At 46.3% G+C, this 16215-nt stretch overlaps 1 protein-coding gene and 1 non-coding gene across 2 annotated transcripts; both read right to left on the bottom strand.

The window, feature by feature from the left end:
* Positions 1 to 338: 338 nt before the first annotated feature.
* On the bottom strand, positions 339 to 14495 carry LOC133142023 (cytotoxic granule associated RNA binding protein TIA1-like). Its single transcript, XM_061262941.1, is given in 13 exon segments — positions 339 to 575; positions 1954 to 2102; positions 2570 to 2708; positions 3443 to 3527; positions 3684 to 3779; positions 5561 to 5669; positions 6469 to 6544; positions 8012 to 8087; positions 8090 to 8098; positions 9321 to 9375; positions 11403 to 11501; positions 12332 to 12428; positions 14261 to 14495. Coding segments are annotated over 13 exon segments (1158 nt in total). The 5' UTR covers positions 14290 to 14495; the 3' UTR covers positions 339 to 436.
* A 1441-nt stretch (positions 14496 to 15936) lies between these two features.
* trnag-ccc (transfer RNA glycine (anticodon CCC)) lies at positions 15937 to 16007 on the bottom strand. Its single transcript has one exon. It is a non-coding gene; the product is annotated as a tRNA-Gly (tRNA).
* Between the last annotated feature and the right edge of the window lie 208 nt (positions 16008 to 16215).

Genomic DNA, 16215 nt, shown 5'->3' with positions numbered 1-16215 from the left:
ATTTTGTTTTTTAAAAATGGCATAGTCCTTTTCCATTAATGAGTCTGTCTGACACCTGGCCAAAGACCGTGTGTGTGTGTGTGTGTGTGTTGCGTGCGTATACGAGTGTGTGTTGCGTGCGTATACGTGTGTGTGTGTGTGTGTGTGTGTGTGTGTGTGAATCCAAGGGCATTGCAACTCCAGTCCTCCAGGGCCGCACACCCAATCTACCCACTTTTCCATCGCAAATAATATGAAAAAAATGATGGTGCCAGAGGTCAAACCACCCCCTCCCCCCCCCCTGTCTCTCCCCCCCTCCCCCCGTCTCCCCCCCCCCGTCTCTCCCCTCCCCCCCCCTCCCCTCCACAGGGGCCCGGTACAGGCCGAGAGCGGGCGATCCGGACCCAGCAGAGGGCCTGCGGCCGCAGAGGTCTGGAGGTGTGGTACCCCCCCCTGATCAGTGTGTGGGGTATCCTGTGGCCCCCAGGCCAGACTGGTTAGCTAGAACGCTCCCATTCACGCCCTGGGCCGGCTCCACCACTCCGCCATTACTGACCGCGCTCACGCCTGTCCAGCCACCGCCCGCCTGTATGTGACTGCCCACGGACAACAGGGGAGAGAGAGAGAGAGAGAGAGAGAGAGAGAACACAAGACCAACAGGGTTAGCCAAGGAGGGGAGGGGAGGGGAGGGGAGCAGGACAGAGAGGATCAAGAGAACTACACTACCCACGATTCCCTGTCTCAGGATCCCCCCCCCCACTTTCCCCAAGAGAACTACACTACACTACCCACGAGTGCCCCCCGCCGACTCACCATTTGCCCAAAAGAACTACACTACCCACATTCCCCTCCCCAGGGTTTTTACCTAAGAGAACTACACTACCCATATTTACGTATCCCAGGGTTTTTTTTTTTGTAATGGGAAACCAATAGGAGTCGAACGTTCTCACATAAAAATTTGACATTTAAGATGGAGTCTTTAGTACGAAGTGTGTGGTAATGCGGGGGTGGGAATATTCACCCCTGCCTTCCAGAACCTTGCTACAGTGCTTCTAATAAATAATCACTGGTTTAGACCCTGACCGTCACCCCTGACCACAACCCTCTTCCTTCCCAGACGGAAAATCTGTCAAAGCACAATAATCTTGTGGAAACACAGGCCTTGGACCCTGAGCAATTACAGGTTATGTCTAGCAGTGGTGCTATGTTTACTGATGCCTGTGCTCTTGCAAGAACAGCTGGGCCCAAGGATGGGTCCCTGTTGCACTACACAAATCTCCTGCAGTGGGAAAATCTGACACCAGAGAATTACAACTAAATACTTTGTCTTCCCTGCAGACCTGGGCCAAATACATAATTGTTTTGGATTCTAACACTTTCCTAAAATTTACTGAGCTTATCTGGTGTATTGGAACCAATTAAATACTCTCAAAAACCAAAACAAAGCTATTTCATACTTCAAACTGGACAGCTCCCCAACCGGTACTTAACGTTTCTGGTTTCACTCCACTTCAAAGCGTAGTTTAGGGTGGGGGTGCGAGTGAGGGTGTACAGGGGAGGGAGGCCTGGGGGGGCGGGGACAGACTGTGGAAAGTATCCTAAAGTCTTCTCTAACAGAGCCAGAGCAGCTGGATTAGAGGGAGCCTGCAGTCTGTACTACTGAAATGGAGAACACTGTTGAAGACAGGCGCGTGTCTGTGTGTGTGTGTGTGTGTGTGTGTATGTACACGTTCTTGTGTGTGTATGAATATAACAGGTGTGTGCATGAATCACACCTGCATTTTACCAAAAAAAAAAAATCAAAAAATCAAAAATCAAATGCAGGCATATCACCGTCAACAAGAGACCGGGGTCCTCGGTCACAGCCCATTGCGAGAGCGTTGCTCGGCAACCCTAGCAGGAGAAAATGGCCGCCCCCCCTGCGGGCGGTGTGTCGGGAGGTGGGAGGAGTCCTGACGTGACGTGGGTACTTACTTGAAGCCCTGCTGGTTCCAGGCCTGCCCGTACACGCTGTAGGCGGGGACCTGCCAGCCGTTGGGCACGTACTGGCCAATCTGCTGCGCGCTGCCGTACCACTGGCCCCACTGGCCGTAAGGCTGCGTGGCGAAGCCCACTTTACTCTGCTGCAGGGAGAGGAGACACGACACGACACGGCCCCTTACTGACCGCCCTCACACGCAGCGCCCCGGGGTGGGACAGCGCACCGCTGGCTGAGGGGTGAAGGTGAACGCCGAGAGCGGAGGCCAAGGATTGGCCGAACGGTTTTTCCGACTAGCCCCGATTGGGCGATAGGGGCAAGTATGTATTTCAAGTAAGGTGTCAAGCCTTCAGCAAGAGCAGAAGGTATAAACGACTGGCAATCCCCCACAAGACCTGGGTCAATCAGGATTAGCTGAGGTGTGTGTTAACGCCCATAGACTTTGGCCAAATTTTGCAGAAGTATTTGTAAGTGTCTGAACGGGGCACACAGCACTGGCTGAAGGTCATTCTGGGTTGGCGAATGACCACAGTGAACGCTTTGGGGGCGCAATTCTGAAAGCGGGAATGTGTTTGGGGTGTAATCGGGGCGAGGTGCTTCTCGCTCACACACCTGGGGTACCTGCACCTGCTGAATCGGGTTGACCATGTCCGTGGTCTCCTTGCCCCAGTAGCACTTCACCACGTGACCTTCTATCGAGGTCCCGTTCACCGACACGATGGCGTGGGCCGCCCCCTCGTGGGAGTTAAATCTGCGGGGAGGGGAGAGGGGCAGGGCACCACACCTGGGTCAAATACGCAATCTTTTTCGGATTCAAACACTTTTCTGCGCTTTACTGAGCTTGTCACAGGGGACATTATATTACATTACATTACATTAATGGCATTTGGCAGACGCTCTTATCCAGAGCAACGTACAGTTGATTAGACTAAGCAGGAGACAATCCTCCCCTGGAGCAATGCAGGGTTAAGAGCCTTGCTCAAGGGCCCAACGGCTGTGTGGATTTTATTGTGGCTACACCAGGATTAGAACCACCGACCTTGCGGGTCCCAGTCATTTACCTTAACACCACCTGGACCAGTAATTGACAAAACCCTGGAGCATGGTCATGTATTATGCAATTTAATAAAACTTAAAATAGTGGTTATGATGACCATTCAGTTAAACATTAAGTTAAATAAATTCATTATAATAATTCAGAAAGAAAATCCCCAATGCAATGCAGGACTGAAAAAGAAATTAACTATTCGGCATTCAATCTCGCATGCGACATGAAGTTATCAGCGGTATCTTAAATACAAAAAGACTGAGGGGGGGGGGGGGGGGGGGGGGAGCAACTAACTAGGAGATCCCTCTCCTTTTGTATTTCTCTCTCTAAAATACAGACAGACAGCGAGAGAGACAGAGACAGAGAATGACATGGGGAGAGAGGGCGAGTGAGAGATGAATCATCAAGTATTGATTGGGACCTGAACCAGAATGTACCTGATGAATGAATAGCCTTTGTCGGGGAAAACTCTAATTTCCATGATTTGTCCAAAGGGGGAGAAGGTCTGTCTCATCAGTTGCTCTGAAACGGACAAAAAAAATACCAAAAAAAAAAAAGAAAAAAGAAAAAAACACGACTTCAGTCTCCAGAAGCGTGAATCCAGACAGACTCCAAGGACAACACCACAACAGCGACGACGTCACAGCCCCTGTGCGGGGACCAATGGGAGGCGCTGACCTGTGAGTCCGGTGGTCACCCCCCCGCAGTACACCGTGCAGTTGCTGGGGCTGGACTGGTTCACCACCTCGTCGAAGGACAGGTGCTTGGTGTTGCCTGTGGGAGACACAACGAGCACACGCCTCCGTGTTCAACTCAAACCAACTGATTCCAATAACCGCTAAATGGTTGGCATTTATATAGCGCCTTTATCCAAAGCGCTGTACAATTGATGCTTCTCATTCACCCATTCATACACACACTCACACACCAACAGCAATTGGCTGCCATGCAAGGCACCGACCAGCTCGTCAGGAGCATTTAGGGGTTAGGAGTCATGCTCAGGGATTGAACCGGCAACCCTCCGACTGCCAGACAGCTGCTCTCACCGCCTGGGCCAATGTCACCACATACTAACAACTGAGAAGAAATATGCTTCGAATTTTGTGCGATAGAATATTTCAAAACGCAACTGGGGCAGGTAGCCCTGGACACATTGGGGAGCATACTCTGGTGGTTCATGAAACCCATACAGGAGGGGAACAAAGTCAGGGATGCACAATATGAATATTCTGGGGGTGATGAAAAATAAGGGATACATGCCAGGTCAGGCCAGTTTAATACTACAGCTCGACACACTAACGCCAGGCTTCCACATTCATGGCAGAAGTAGATTGGCGCACACACAACAATCTACAAAAGAAAAATGTAACGTTTTATTTTTTATCACAAAATCATTACTCACGTTAAGCCACCTTTCTCACTGTGCAGAATCACGCTACGATACAACCGCATGTCTACTAAGGTTGTGAAATGATGCAAATTCATAGATGCAGAGATTATCAGGTCTCTAAGGAAGCCTTTGTCAAAATGTTTAAGTTGTGAAGGGTGGCTGTTTCTTCCATTTACAGTCACTCATTTCAGAGTACTGCCTATCAAAAAGGGTTAAAAACAGTGAAAAAAAAAAAAAGAAATTATGAAGTAAATACTTAGTTTATTTCAGAATTTTTCAGTGAGAAAATGTACTACAAATAGTTTTGAAGTGAATACCACTGCAAATCGATTGTACTGATGTAAATAAAAATGTGTGACCAATCAAATTAGTTTGCCGTGTTTATTTAATTAGATAACCCGTTAGGTTATAACCCATTGGGGGTAGGTGGAGAATACGCAGAGATGTTCATTGAGAAGAACCTCCACATTACCACCCCTCCTCCCAAAATCCGATAGAGGAGAGGAGGAGGAGGAGGAGAGGGGGGGGGTTGATTTTAATCAAAATAAATAAATAAATAAACAAAACTCATTACCAGTTTTGCATTATTATCGGCCCAACGCAGAACTAATCGCGCATCCCTACAAAACGCATGGAAACTCCCCAGTAAACAAAGTAGGTGCCCAACGCAGAGGCTGTGCCACACACTGCCATGTACACAAATACCCCGCAGTCCTGGCCGCCGGTAATTATAGCTAGCATGGCACGGCACGCTAGCTATAATTACCCCAGTGACCCTGAGAGGGGGGTAACTAACCGCTGACGCACTTCGGGCAGGAGCGACACAGACCAGCATCTGAGGTTAAGGGGGGGGGGTGGGGGCAGTGTTGGGGGGGGGGGGGGGGGGGTTAGACCAGCAAAGGGCAGCAGTGGGGGAGGAAGGGGGTAAGTTCACACTCCACTGAACTTGGATTGATGCCCAAGCAAAGACTCAAGAGTGCGTGGCAAAGCATACGGAGCTGGGTGAGACACGAAGCCTGAGCATTATCCATACAGTCAGCGTTTATAAGACGCCTCTCTGCAGACGGGTTCAGGTGCAGAGCGACCGTGAAACGCCCGTGTCGGGGGGACCCCGGCGACGCCCGGGGACCCCGTCCTATGAGCGGAGACTAGCGGGGGTACTCACTCTCGTAGGTGGTTTTGGGAGCGGGGGGCTTTCTTGTGGCCCAGTTGGTCCGGATCTGCCTGCCCCCCAGCCACTGGCCTCCCATCTGCTGAATGGCGTTCTCTGCATCCTGCGGGGAGGGAACAAGAGGCAGGAGGTGTTCACCACGGCTCCCTCTGCGGTCCGTTCACACGGCTCAAAACTCCCAGCACAATTCAATTTCTCCAAGTGAACGGTGCGGCAAACTAAGCAGCAATCGTCTTGGACAAACGCAGATAAGGGCAAGTCTTTGATACCGTACACATTTTACAGATGCTATGTATGTGGATCTTATGAGCGGAGATGAATACAACTTAGGAAACCCATGAGGCAAGTTCTACATGTGAGGGACAATATGTAAATGTTTATTTATGTATTTTACTGTCTACCGTCAGATTATCTCTCAAGGGCCTTTAACTCAAAAGCACAATTGCAATAATCAATTGCCAATAAATTCACCAATTTTCTGATACTCTAGAGCAGTGACTGGCAGCCATGTGCCAAAAAGGTTATAGACCACAACGCACAGCACATATGCTCTTTCCATATTCCACTGCACAGTCATTCACAGTCATTTGTGACTTATGTCACCAGACAGCTGCCACTGAAAGCGGTTATGACAGATTTGGAAAGATAAATAATACAAATAATTGGTTATTTAGCGGACGCTTTTATCCAAAGCGACTTGGTTGATTAGACGAAGCGGGAGACAATCCCCCGCCAGAGCATTGCAGAGTTAAAGGCCTTGCTCAAGGGCCCAACAGCTGTGCAGATCTCATCCGTCTGGCTACACCGGGGGCGCTCGAACCACCAACCTTCCAGGTGCCAGTCAGGCCTTAGCCTCAGGGCCACAGGCTGCCCATAGAGGCTCCGTCTGCAGGGCCTCTTACCCATTTGTTGAAGAAGGACACGAAGCCGTAGCCTTTGGACTTCCCAGTCGCCATGTCCTTCACCACGCGGGCATCGCTGTCGACAAAGACCTCGCCGAGTCAGTCAGAGAGAAACTCACTCACCGGCGGGAAAATTTTAAGCAAAAATGTCCCCATTCAAGCTCACACGCTCAGTCAAAACCAAACACAATATGAGGAAGTTAGATGTGCAGTTAAGATGAGTAAACGTTATATTTTTGGCCTGGGAGTTTAAAACCATTATCGCACCACATCTCAAAAAAAACGAGACGGCACCGATATAGGCACAGACAGTACTGTGCAGAAGTCTTAGGCACCTGTGTAACATTCTGTACAGATAAGATTCTTTCAAAAATAATTCAATTAAAGGTCCTAAATAAACATACAATACATTTGACATGACATTTTAGTGATTTGGCAGACTAGCTCAAAACTGAATCAAATCAATATTTTTTTGCGACCACCCTTCGGCGTTAAAACTGCATCACTTCTCTGAGATATAGAACTGCAGGACAGCAGGGAGGTTGGAGAACTTGCCACAGTTCTTCTGCAGACTTTGGTTGGCTCCTTGCTTCTGATCTCAGACAGCCTTGATCAAGTTTATATGTAAAAAGTAGTCAATTGCTTACAGTTAATATGTTACTATTAAAAATTAAATACAAAAATGTCTCTGTAAAATTTAATCTTTTTGAAAATTAATATTTGGAAGTTGCAAATGTGTTCTTTCATACCAACACACAACAAAATGAACATATATAATGTATAGATAATAATAAACATATATATAATAAAGTCTAGGGTGCCTAAGACTTCTGCCCAGTACTGTATGTCTCGCTGTGCAACTGTAAATGACAATACATCTGCTAGTGACCCACCTAGGGTGCCTCCCAACACTCACACCTCATTTCCTCTGATCTGGAACTATGGGGGGAAAGGCGGATGCAGTTTTCTAGTATTGGGACACACCCCTAGTCTGCTTAATTTAGTGTGGCTCTGGACTCGCTCATGTTGACTGGTCCCCGCGTCATAGAGAGCCAGCTAGCGCTTGTATTAATTCCTCACGTCCATTTGCACAAATTGCAGTGCCTGGTTCCCCTACCCCAGAGCTGCCCAGAGATCTACCGTTCTTGTAGGTTCTCACTCCCAAACCTAACAAAGCACACCTCACTGAACAGCTGGAGACTTTGAGATGCCAAATTAGGGATAAAACCCTACAGGACAGTATATCTCCAGGAACAGGGTTGGGCAGCCATGCTCTAAGCTGTTGAATGAGTGTGCTTTGTTAGGGTTGGAGTGAAAACCTACAGGATGGTAGATCTCCAGGAACAGGGTTGGGCAGCCCTGCTCTAGCTGTTGAATGACGTGTGCTTGTTAGGGTTGGAGTGAAAACCTACAGGACGGTAGATCTCCACGTTCAGGGTTGGGCAGCCCTGCTCTAGCTGTTGAATGAGTGTGCCTGGTTAGGAAAGAGGTCAGTATCGTTGGCTGAATTGCCCGTTAGCGTTACGTTGCCGCGGTAACTTACGATATCCTGCCAAACGGCGCGAACGCTGCTTTGATGTCATCGGTGGTGATCTCCGGGCTGAGGTCTCCGACGAAACGTGGAAGTGATCTGGAGACGAAGAAACGCAGTCCAGGACGGTCAAGCCCCATCTGGACCGAACCAACCAGACCTGGGCCCAAAACCCCCGACGCAATGGTCTGATTCAAATGCTTTTCTATGCTTTATTGTGCGATCTGGAGTTTGGGTTTACTCAGAACCTACTAGTGCAAAGCCTGTATCCTGGTCCTCTTGGTTGGTTCAATTGTACGAGGCTAGATCAATCGAGCACAGGAACGTATGTGAATCCAAAACCCAGACCCTACTGGCAGAGCACACGCATGCTAAATTGGGCATCATGATTGTTTTCATCCAACTGAAGGCGCCCAATCGGATCATTTAAAGGCAAGCAGGAGATTCTGCATGTGCAAACATTTACATGACCGTTTGCTGTCCTTATTATGGGCAAAAGGTGCACTTCTTTCAGATTCAGAATAAATTCAACGGTTTGGACTTTAGCAACAACCAATGTCTACTTTAATGGCTGAGGCACCTTCATCCAATGGGCTAAAACAGTGGTTTTAACCCAGGCTTTCATCACTGTTCTACACGGACACCCCCCTGAAAATTGCTCTGAATTATCTGAAATAAAGGTTAGAATATCACCTCAGAGCAATGGTTCAATCATTTACATTGCTGCCATTTAGCCGATGCTCTTAATCAGAGATCCAAGATGGCCGGATGTTTAATGAAACAGTTCAGGTTAAGTACCCTAAGCACAAAGTTACAACAGCAGTGTCTGGAAATCTAACCAGCAACCTCTAGGTTACAAGCCCAGCCATTACACCACACTGCCACCACTCTTATCGATAACACTCGAGGGAAATAAAACAAAGCCATTATGTGTTTTTTTTTGTTTTTTTAAGTACGTTGCGAACAAACTACGATAGTCATACTTCGCCAGCCCCCACTCAACTGTCACACCAGGCAACATTACCGATGTTTCAATATCGCAACTCACGTTTTTAAAGCACATAACCGCTTTTGCAATTCCGCTCGTAGAACAAAACGTGAAACTCTTTTAGGCGTACGTTAACCACAGATCGGCAGGAACAAAAATAAATAAATAAAAAATAAATCAGGTATGACGGAAAACAACATGGGAACTCTGCCAAGGGCTCAAACATGCCAATTTTCTTCCAGCTTTCAGGACTGCAAACTGCTGCACTCTGTACCCCAACCCCACCACCACCACCACCATCCCACAGGCATCACTACAGAGGGGAGTACTCACTACTTGTGTCTTTTTTCTGACTGCTCGGAGTTGTAGCCCAGTTCACCTTGACCTCCTGGGGGAGAGGGAGGGAGAGAGAGGGAGAGAGAGGGAGAGAGAGGGAGAGAGAGGGAGAGAGAGGGAGAGAGAGGGAGAGAGATGAAATCCTTTCCCAGTGGCCGCGGCCAGCGGTCGTCTGTGTGCTGTTTAGAATAAGTCTCCTAACACACAATGTGATTGTCTGAATGCAATGATGTGCAGGAAGAGGATTAAAAAAAATAAAAAAAAGAATAAATAACTGATCACACTCATATGTATCAGTAATTCACATTGTTGTCTAGTGAAAATCTGCAAAAAAATCTAGTAAGTAAAAAAAGGTCTAAATAACAAGGGACTTACAAACAAGTGAAATTACGAACTTGTATAACTCCTCAAATGGTGCTTCATTACCTGTTGAGGATAAAATATTTACAACTGAATATATTTTTCTGTTTCTGTTATTTGTATTTGTGTTGAAGCTACAGGTAATTTAAAAAGAACACACCATACAGAAGAGGGGAGATGCAGAGCAAGATTTCCCGAGGTGGAACAGGCCAAATTTCCTAACGATACAACCAAAAATATTAAATCTGAATTACATAAACCCCAGAGATTTTTGTACTGAATGAATTGGACACCTGCACATTGCTCATTAAAGGCAATGGTAGACACCATTATAAAGTAGGAGGGGCCATTGAGACACACCATTATAACCGGGGAAGGGGGGGGTAGTATAGTATCTTCAATGCAGAGAAGAACAAGATACTTTTAGGATTGCACGAAAGAACACCTCCCAAAATTCAAGAGGAGACTTCATCCACATCATCAGAACAAAGAAGTTTCACGAGCTAAATGCATTCAACGCGAGAGACCTACCCATTTAAAAAATAACTACTGTATGCACCTTTCAACATTTCAGATACAACAGTCATGTCAGAATGCATTGCCCACTTCTTCAGAATTCAAGAAACCCTCCCGACTGACCAACATGTCTCCACCCCCCCCCCCCCCCCCCCCCCCCCCTTATTTTCTGTCTCACAAAACCCGAGAAGGTTCCAAGGACGTTTCCCTTCGAAACGGACACACGTGCCGTCCGTGACAAAGATCCCGAGGGATATGCGATATTCCCGATTTTTACCGCTCTCTCTCTCTCTCATCTCTCTCTCTCGCTTCACACAGAAATCACAGGGGTCCTGCGACAGCTAGCGAATTAAAACTGCGCTCGGAAGGACAGCGCACAAGACCCCCCGCCATTACACCGCCGCGGCAAGAACAACCCAGCCTCAGTGCTCGGACACACGTTCGAGGATATGAAAATGAACGTATTCAAATATCGGCCCTCTCTATAAAGCACAAAGCCAGGGCGAGGAGAAGCTCCATAACAGCACCGACATCTGCAATTCAAATTCTACACTCAAAGACTGCTGAGCATGTCATTGAAAAAAACCATAAAGAAAAAAAAAAAACTAACTTAATAAATATAAATCCACCTGCACCAAATACCATTATATTACACAACTGCGGCATAGGGGGGAAAAAAAAGAAAAAAAAAAGAATTTACTTTCACTACCCAAGATAAGACAGTGAGAACTGGACTTTTAAGCACAACTTACCCGCTTGCACTACCCTCAGTAACTCAGCCTTACTCAATTTCACAGTTGGGCATCTCCCAAAAGCATTTCTGTTAAGGGGCAGTTTCATATGTGCTGCATTGTAAAGTGATTTTGAAAATCTTCTGCAGTGAACCTTCTCCTACAGCAGAGAGCGTTTGACTTGCAGCCAAACTTTTTTTGTGTGTGCACATAATGGTTGCATTCATTATACCCCTCAAACACAAAAAAAAAAAAGAAGAAAAGTACACTGCGCCTTCTCGTCTACGGAACGTGGAAATAGAAATAAAAAAATGAATAAATAAATAAAAAATAACAGTACAGGAGACATGAAGAAAAGAGCAGGGTCTACAGACGAGATATGGCGCTCAGGGCTCCCACATTCTTACTGTAGCGATCGACACTCTGTCCCCCCCGGCCCAGACCAACTCACCACACAGATATGATAGCTTACCTTACCCATTATCTTACGCCCGTTCATGGCCGCCAGAGAGGCTGCGGCATGCCTATGCTCGTAGAACTCCACGAAGCAGTAAGGGTCATTACCTGCCGTCTGGGAGCAGGGAAAGGGCACTCATTACCACCGTCACCATTAATATCCATAACACAATTACACATTCAGTGACACTCATCTTCTTTCAATTAGGACCCCCAAAAATATATACATATATATATATACACACATCAGGGCATCTACATCATTGTTCCTCGACGTCCAGTCCTCGGGACCCACTTGCCAGAAGGTTGGCGTTGTCACCAGGAACTCCCGCACCCGATTTAACTAATCAAGGTTTGATTGGTCCGGTCATTAAATTCAGGTGCACGAGTTACCGGTTACAACAAAAACCTTTCTGACAACTGGGTTCCCTGTGGACTGGAGTTCAGAAACGCGGGTCGACGCGACTCGATGTCAAACAACGTGACATATTACACAAGTGCAGGGCACACGGATAACATTTTTCCAAAGAGCACACATGCTTTTAAGTTTAAAAATGTAGCACCAACCACATGAGCACACTAACACATGCCCAACTAGATGTGCTCCTAAATTATTTTTCCAGTTTCCAGCACACATGGAAATTTCAGAAGGAAATGCCCCTAAAATGGGAGCACCACAGAGCCCTGCACAAGTGTATCAATAATTGGTACTTGTATAAAAAAAATAGGCTTTGGTAAGGATACTGAAACTACAAGCACGGGGTAATTTCAGACACCCCCCCCCCCCCCCAGTACCCAGGGCTTCACATACTGGGAATTTAAGGTCGTGATATAACGGCCAGGAAAGACATGGTGAGCTGGGGGAGGGAAATGCCTGGAGCCGGACACGTGAGATATGACAAGCGCAGGATTTGTTGGTTTGCACCCGGGAGACGGAGCACTCACATCTACGATCATTTTACAGCTCTTGCAGGGGCCGATCTGACTGAACAGCTGCAGGATGAGAGCCTCCGTCACATCCCGGGACAGGTTCCCCACATACCTGAGGGACAGGGCAGGAGTCAGGGGTCAGGGGTCAGGTGCACAACACTCTCACAGAAGCACACACAGGCAGGCGCACACACACACACACACATACACAACATACACACATAGACAGGAACACCAAAGTTCACTGTAGCCATGTTGTCCAGTGTCCGAATGCCTGCCATCTGTAGGTGGGGGGGGGGGGGGGGGGGGGGGACGGACATGTGGCACAGTCGGGGAGGTACGTGGGAGATGTAGTCTACCGTGTACTGGTCAAGGGCACCAATGACTCAGAGTACTTCCCGATTGGACTACGAAAGCTCAACCAGGATGAGTCAGAGGCGAGAGAGGCGGGCAGATGAACCCAAAGTCGCTTTTCTCTGCCACCTGGCAAACCTAACCTAGTCCCGGCCACCTGCACCCTGACCTGCAGCAACCCGCGCCATCTCAGTTCAGCCTCCATAACTGAGCCAACACGGTCCCTTCCATTGCAACGGCACAAATCAAAACCACTGTTTGAATAGTCTTCTATGTTAGCTTCGGAAGGATTTCCGCAATGGGAAAAGCCTGAACCAGACACGGTACAAAGCAGTCCATGTGAGCCGTCCAAATAATGTGTACAACATAGCTGCCAAATTTGAAGGGGTTCGGGGCGACCAGACTACGAACCTCAGCTTCATCTGCGTGACACCAACTTCACGTTGCCGTTTAACCGATACTACATTCTCAGTACGGTATCCTCAAAAGACCAGGCAAATTATACAATCTCAGACCATTTCGTAACTGGTGAGATAAACGAATCAACACACTGGAGTGCAACAATTTAAAAATACGATTTCGGTACTCCACTAATGTGGGGCTCGGAAGGTAAAAGGTACACAAGCTAGTCATTGGCCAATTAAAACCATTTACAAGACAAAATGTGCAAATTACACCCTCGAATGTGACAACTTAATCGCATTATTACTAGACTAGCTAACGTTACACGCAAACCCTGTGTGGTCTTTGAGAAAAACTGAAACGTCAAAGTCCACATAGGCCCAGTGCGTTATTGGCACCAACAAACCAGCGAGCCAGATCGCAAACAAAGATAACCAGCTAGCCATAAAAGTGCGATGCATACCCCTTCAAACTTAAATTCGGAAAGTGGATGGAGATTTAGGATAAATATTCTAACAGAAATCCTTTTTGCGAGGCAACTAATCACACACTAGAAAAAAAGAAAAAAAAAGAAAAAAACACTGCCCTGGCTTTGGGACCTTACCATCGTATACATGACACATTTTAGGTTAAAAGGTATCCAATGAAAACAATATGGACAGGGCGAGGTAAAAAGTAGCCCAAATCTTTACTTGCTGGCTACAACAGGTCAGAACGCCCGAATAATATTTGTAGATTGGGGCCTTTTCCACGCTCTATTAGCAAACTAGCTTATCCTACTCTCCCCGGTTCAGAAATCACGTAAATTACAAATAATAACTTCAGCACACAATATTTACAAACAATATCTGCACGGCGACGCGTACATATACTGACACAAACGCAATAGTATCGTTTGAACGCTGCAAAGACGAATCTTTCGATTAGGAAAAAATGGACACGTCTGGTTTGCTAAACTAGCCGAGTAGCTTTTTTTTTTTTTTTTTTTTTCGTCATGCAGTCCTTTGACACATGCGTTAGACAACTAGTCCAAACGCCAATACAGAGTATTACACTAAATATTAACATTAGTGACTTTAGTTCTACATTTAATTAGCTAGCTATAATCACTTGGGGGGGATTGGGGTTAGAAAGAGGACGTTGCAGGCGCTAGCTAAGCTACCCGGCTAAAATTTGGCTAATACATACAGAGTCTTGGGCTGTTCGTCGTCCATCATGTTTCCGATCGAATAACAGATCGAGCCCTGAGAGATAAATCCAGTCGTGTTGTATTCTTTTACGGTCTCGGTATTTTGTACTTTGTTTAATGTGTCTCTGCTATCCACAGAATCGTCTTGGAAAACGTTAAATAAATCGCTCAAATTCTGCTATGCCGCCGCTGTTAGCCCCAGATCTGAACAATAGAAAGGCGACACAAGATGGCGGAGAAATCGGAGCGGATATAGAATTGCGCGTGCGCAGTAAGACCGAGTTCGGGCCTGAAAAAAGCAGGCGGTTTGCGTTCTGTGGTTTTTATTCTTCCTCCTCCTCATCCTCCTCTCATTCTTCTTCTTCTTGCTTCTATAGTGGTAAAAAAGATTCATCGGCGTATCGCTGCCCTCCCCCGGTAAAATAAACAAATAAACAAACAAATAAATAAGTAAATAAATAAATAAATAAATAGATAAATAAATGTTTACCCCATTTCACCTAGCCTATATTCTTGTAAACCAGACGGCAGAGTAATGCCTTTAAAACATGATTTTAAAAAGCAAATTCTGAGCAAGGTCAGAAAAAATTTCACTTCCAACTGAAATGATACTTCTTAATGATGAGTACTTTTACAGTGCTCCATACTCACACCACCTATCCTGACATTCACCAGGTAAAGCCTAGCCACTCCTTATACCACAATAAATCAACCTCAATCCAATCATTTTTGCTACATCTCTTCTATCTTTCCCCCAAAATAATTCCCCTTGTTGTGCTGTGTTGGTTGGATATACCTTTTCACTCATCCTGTCACTGCCCCAACTGTTCTCTCACTAATATAAATATAAATATAACACATTTATATTTTACTCCCGGAATATGAAAATGAACCTGGTTTCCAAAGCTAATTTTGCTATATTATCCACCATCCCTGATGTAAAACCCAGCTATGCCAGATTGACCATCTTGAAAATTGAGCTGCTGAAGCTGATTGTACACAGGTCTAACTGGGTATGAGCTGGTCAACTAGCATGGCCAAGCTGGTCATGAAGCTGGTCTAGCTGGGTATGAGCTGGTCAACCAACATGGCCAAGCTGGTCGTGAAACTGGTCTAACTGGGTATGAGCTGGTCAACCAGCATGGCCAAGCTGGTCATGAAGCTGGTCTAACTGGGTATGAGCTGGTCAACCAGCATGGCCAAGCTGGTCATAAAGCTTGTCTAACTGGGTATGAGCTGGTCATCCAGCATGTCCAAGCTAAGCATATAGCTAATCCTAAACCATGTCAAACTGGGAGCTGGTCTGAACTGGCCAACCAGCTAACCAATGTTTCAAAATGTAGCTTGAGTTGTTTCTTTCAGCAACGCACACATTCTCTTCTTTGCCTTCATGACCAAAAGCCCATAAAACTACTCTAAATGGAGCTTGTTCAAGCAATTTAATCAAGTAATTAAAAACAATGTTCATCCATATCAGCCCAACAGTTTCCTCCATATCTCCAATCAAGCAGGGATTTGGAGTGTTTTGAAAAGCCCCACATAAATAGCCTGTATTTAGTAGCAATTGTGTTGTGAACTCGACAACCATTAGCCTGTAAAAATATAACTCTTAATAACGTAGCGTCTAAATTTAGGGTTAAAGGACATTAGGAAAAAAAAAGAAGAAAAAAACCAGTGCGCCGCCCGGGAATCGAACCCGGGTCGCAAGAATGGGAATCTTGCATGATACCACTACACCAGCGGCGCAGATACTAACGCACGCTTACAAATTAATAGAAAATGCTTACAAAACACACGCTTAACGGCGATACAGTCTTTGGATTATTATTTAGGAAATTACGTAGCCCAGCTATGCTTACAAAATGCACGACAATTCTTCATGTAGAATTGCGGGTATTTCATATCGCTTTTCACAATGTTTTCCGTCGATGTCCTTGGCTGCTTAATGAAAAAG

The sequence above is a fragment of the Conger conger genome, chromosome 12 (assembly GCF_963514075.1).
Source record: "Conger conger chromosome 12, fConCon1.1, whole genome shotgun sequence".
In the NCBI taxonomy this organism is placed as follows: Eukaryota; Metazoa; Chordata; class Actinopteri; order Anguilliformes; family Congridae; genus Conger; species Conger conger.
The sequence above is the reverse complement of the archived record's forward strand: the minus strand, read 5'-3'. Positions and strand labels throughout refer to the sequence as shown.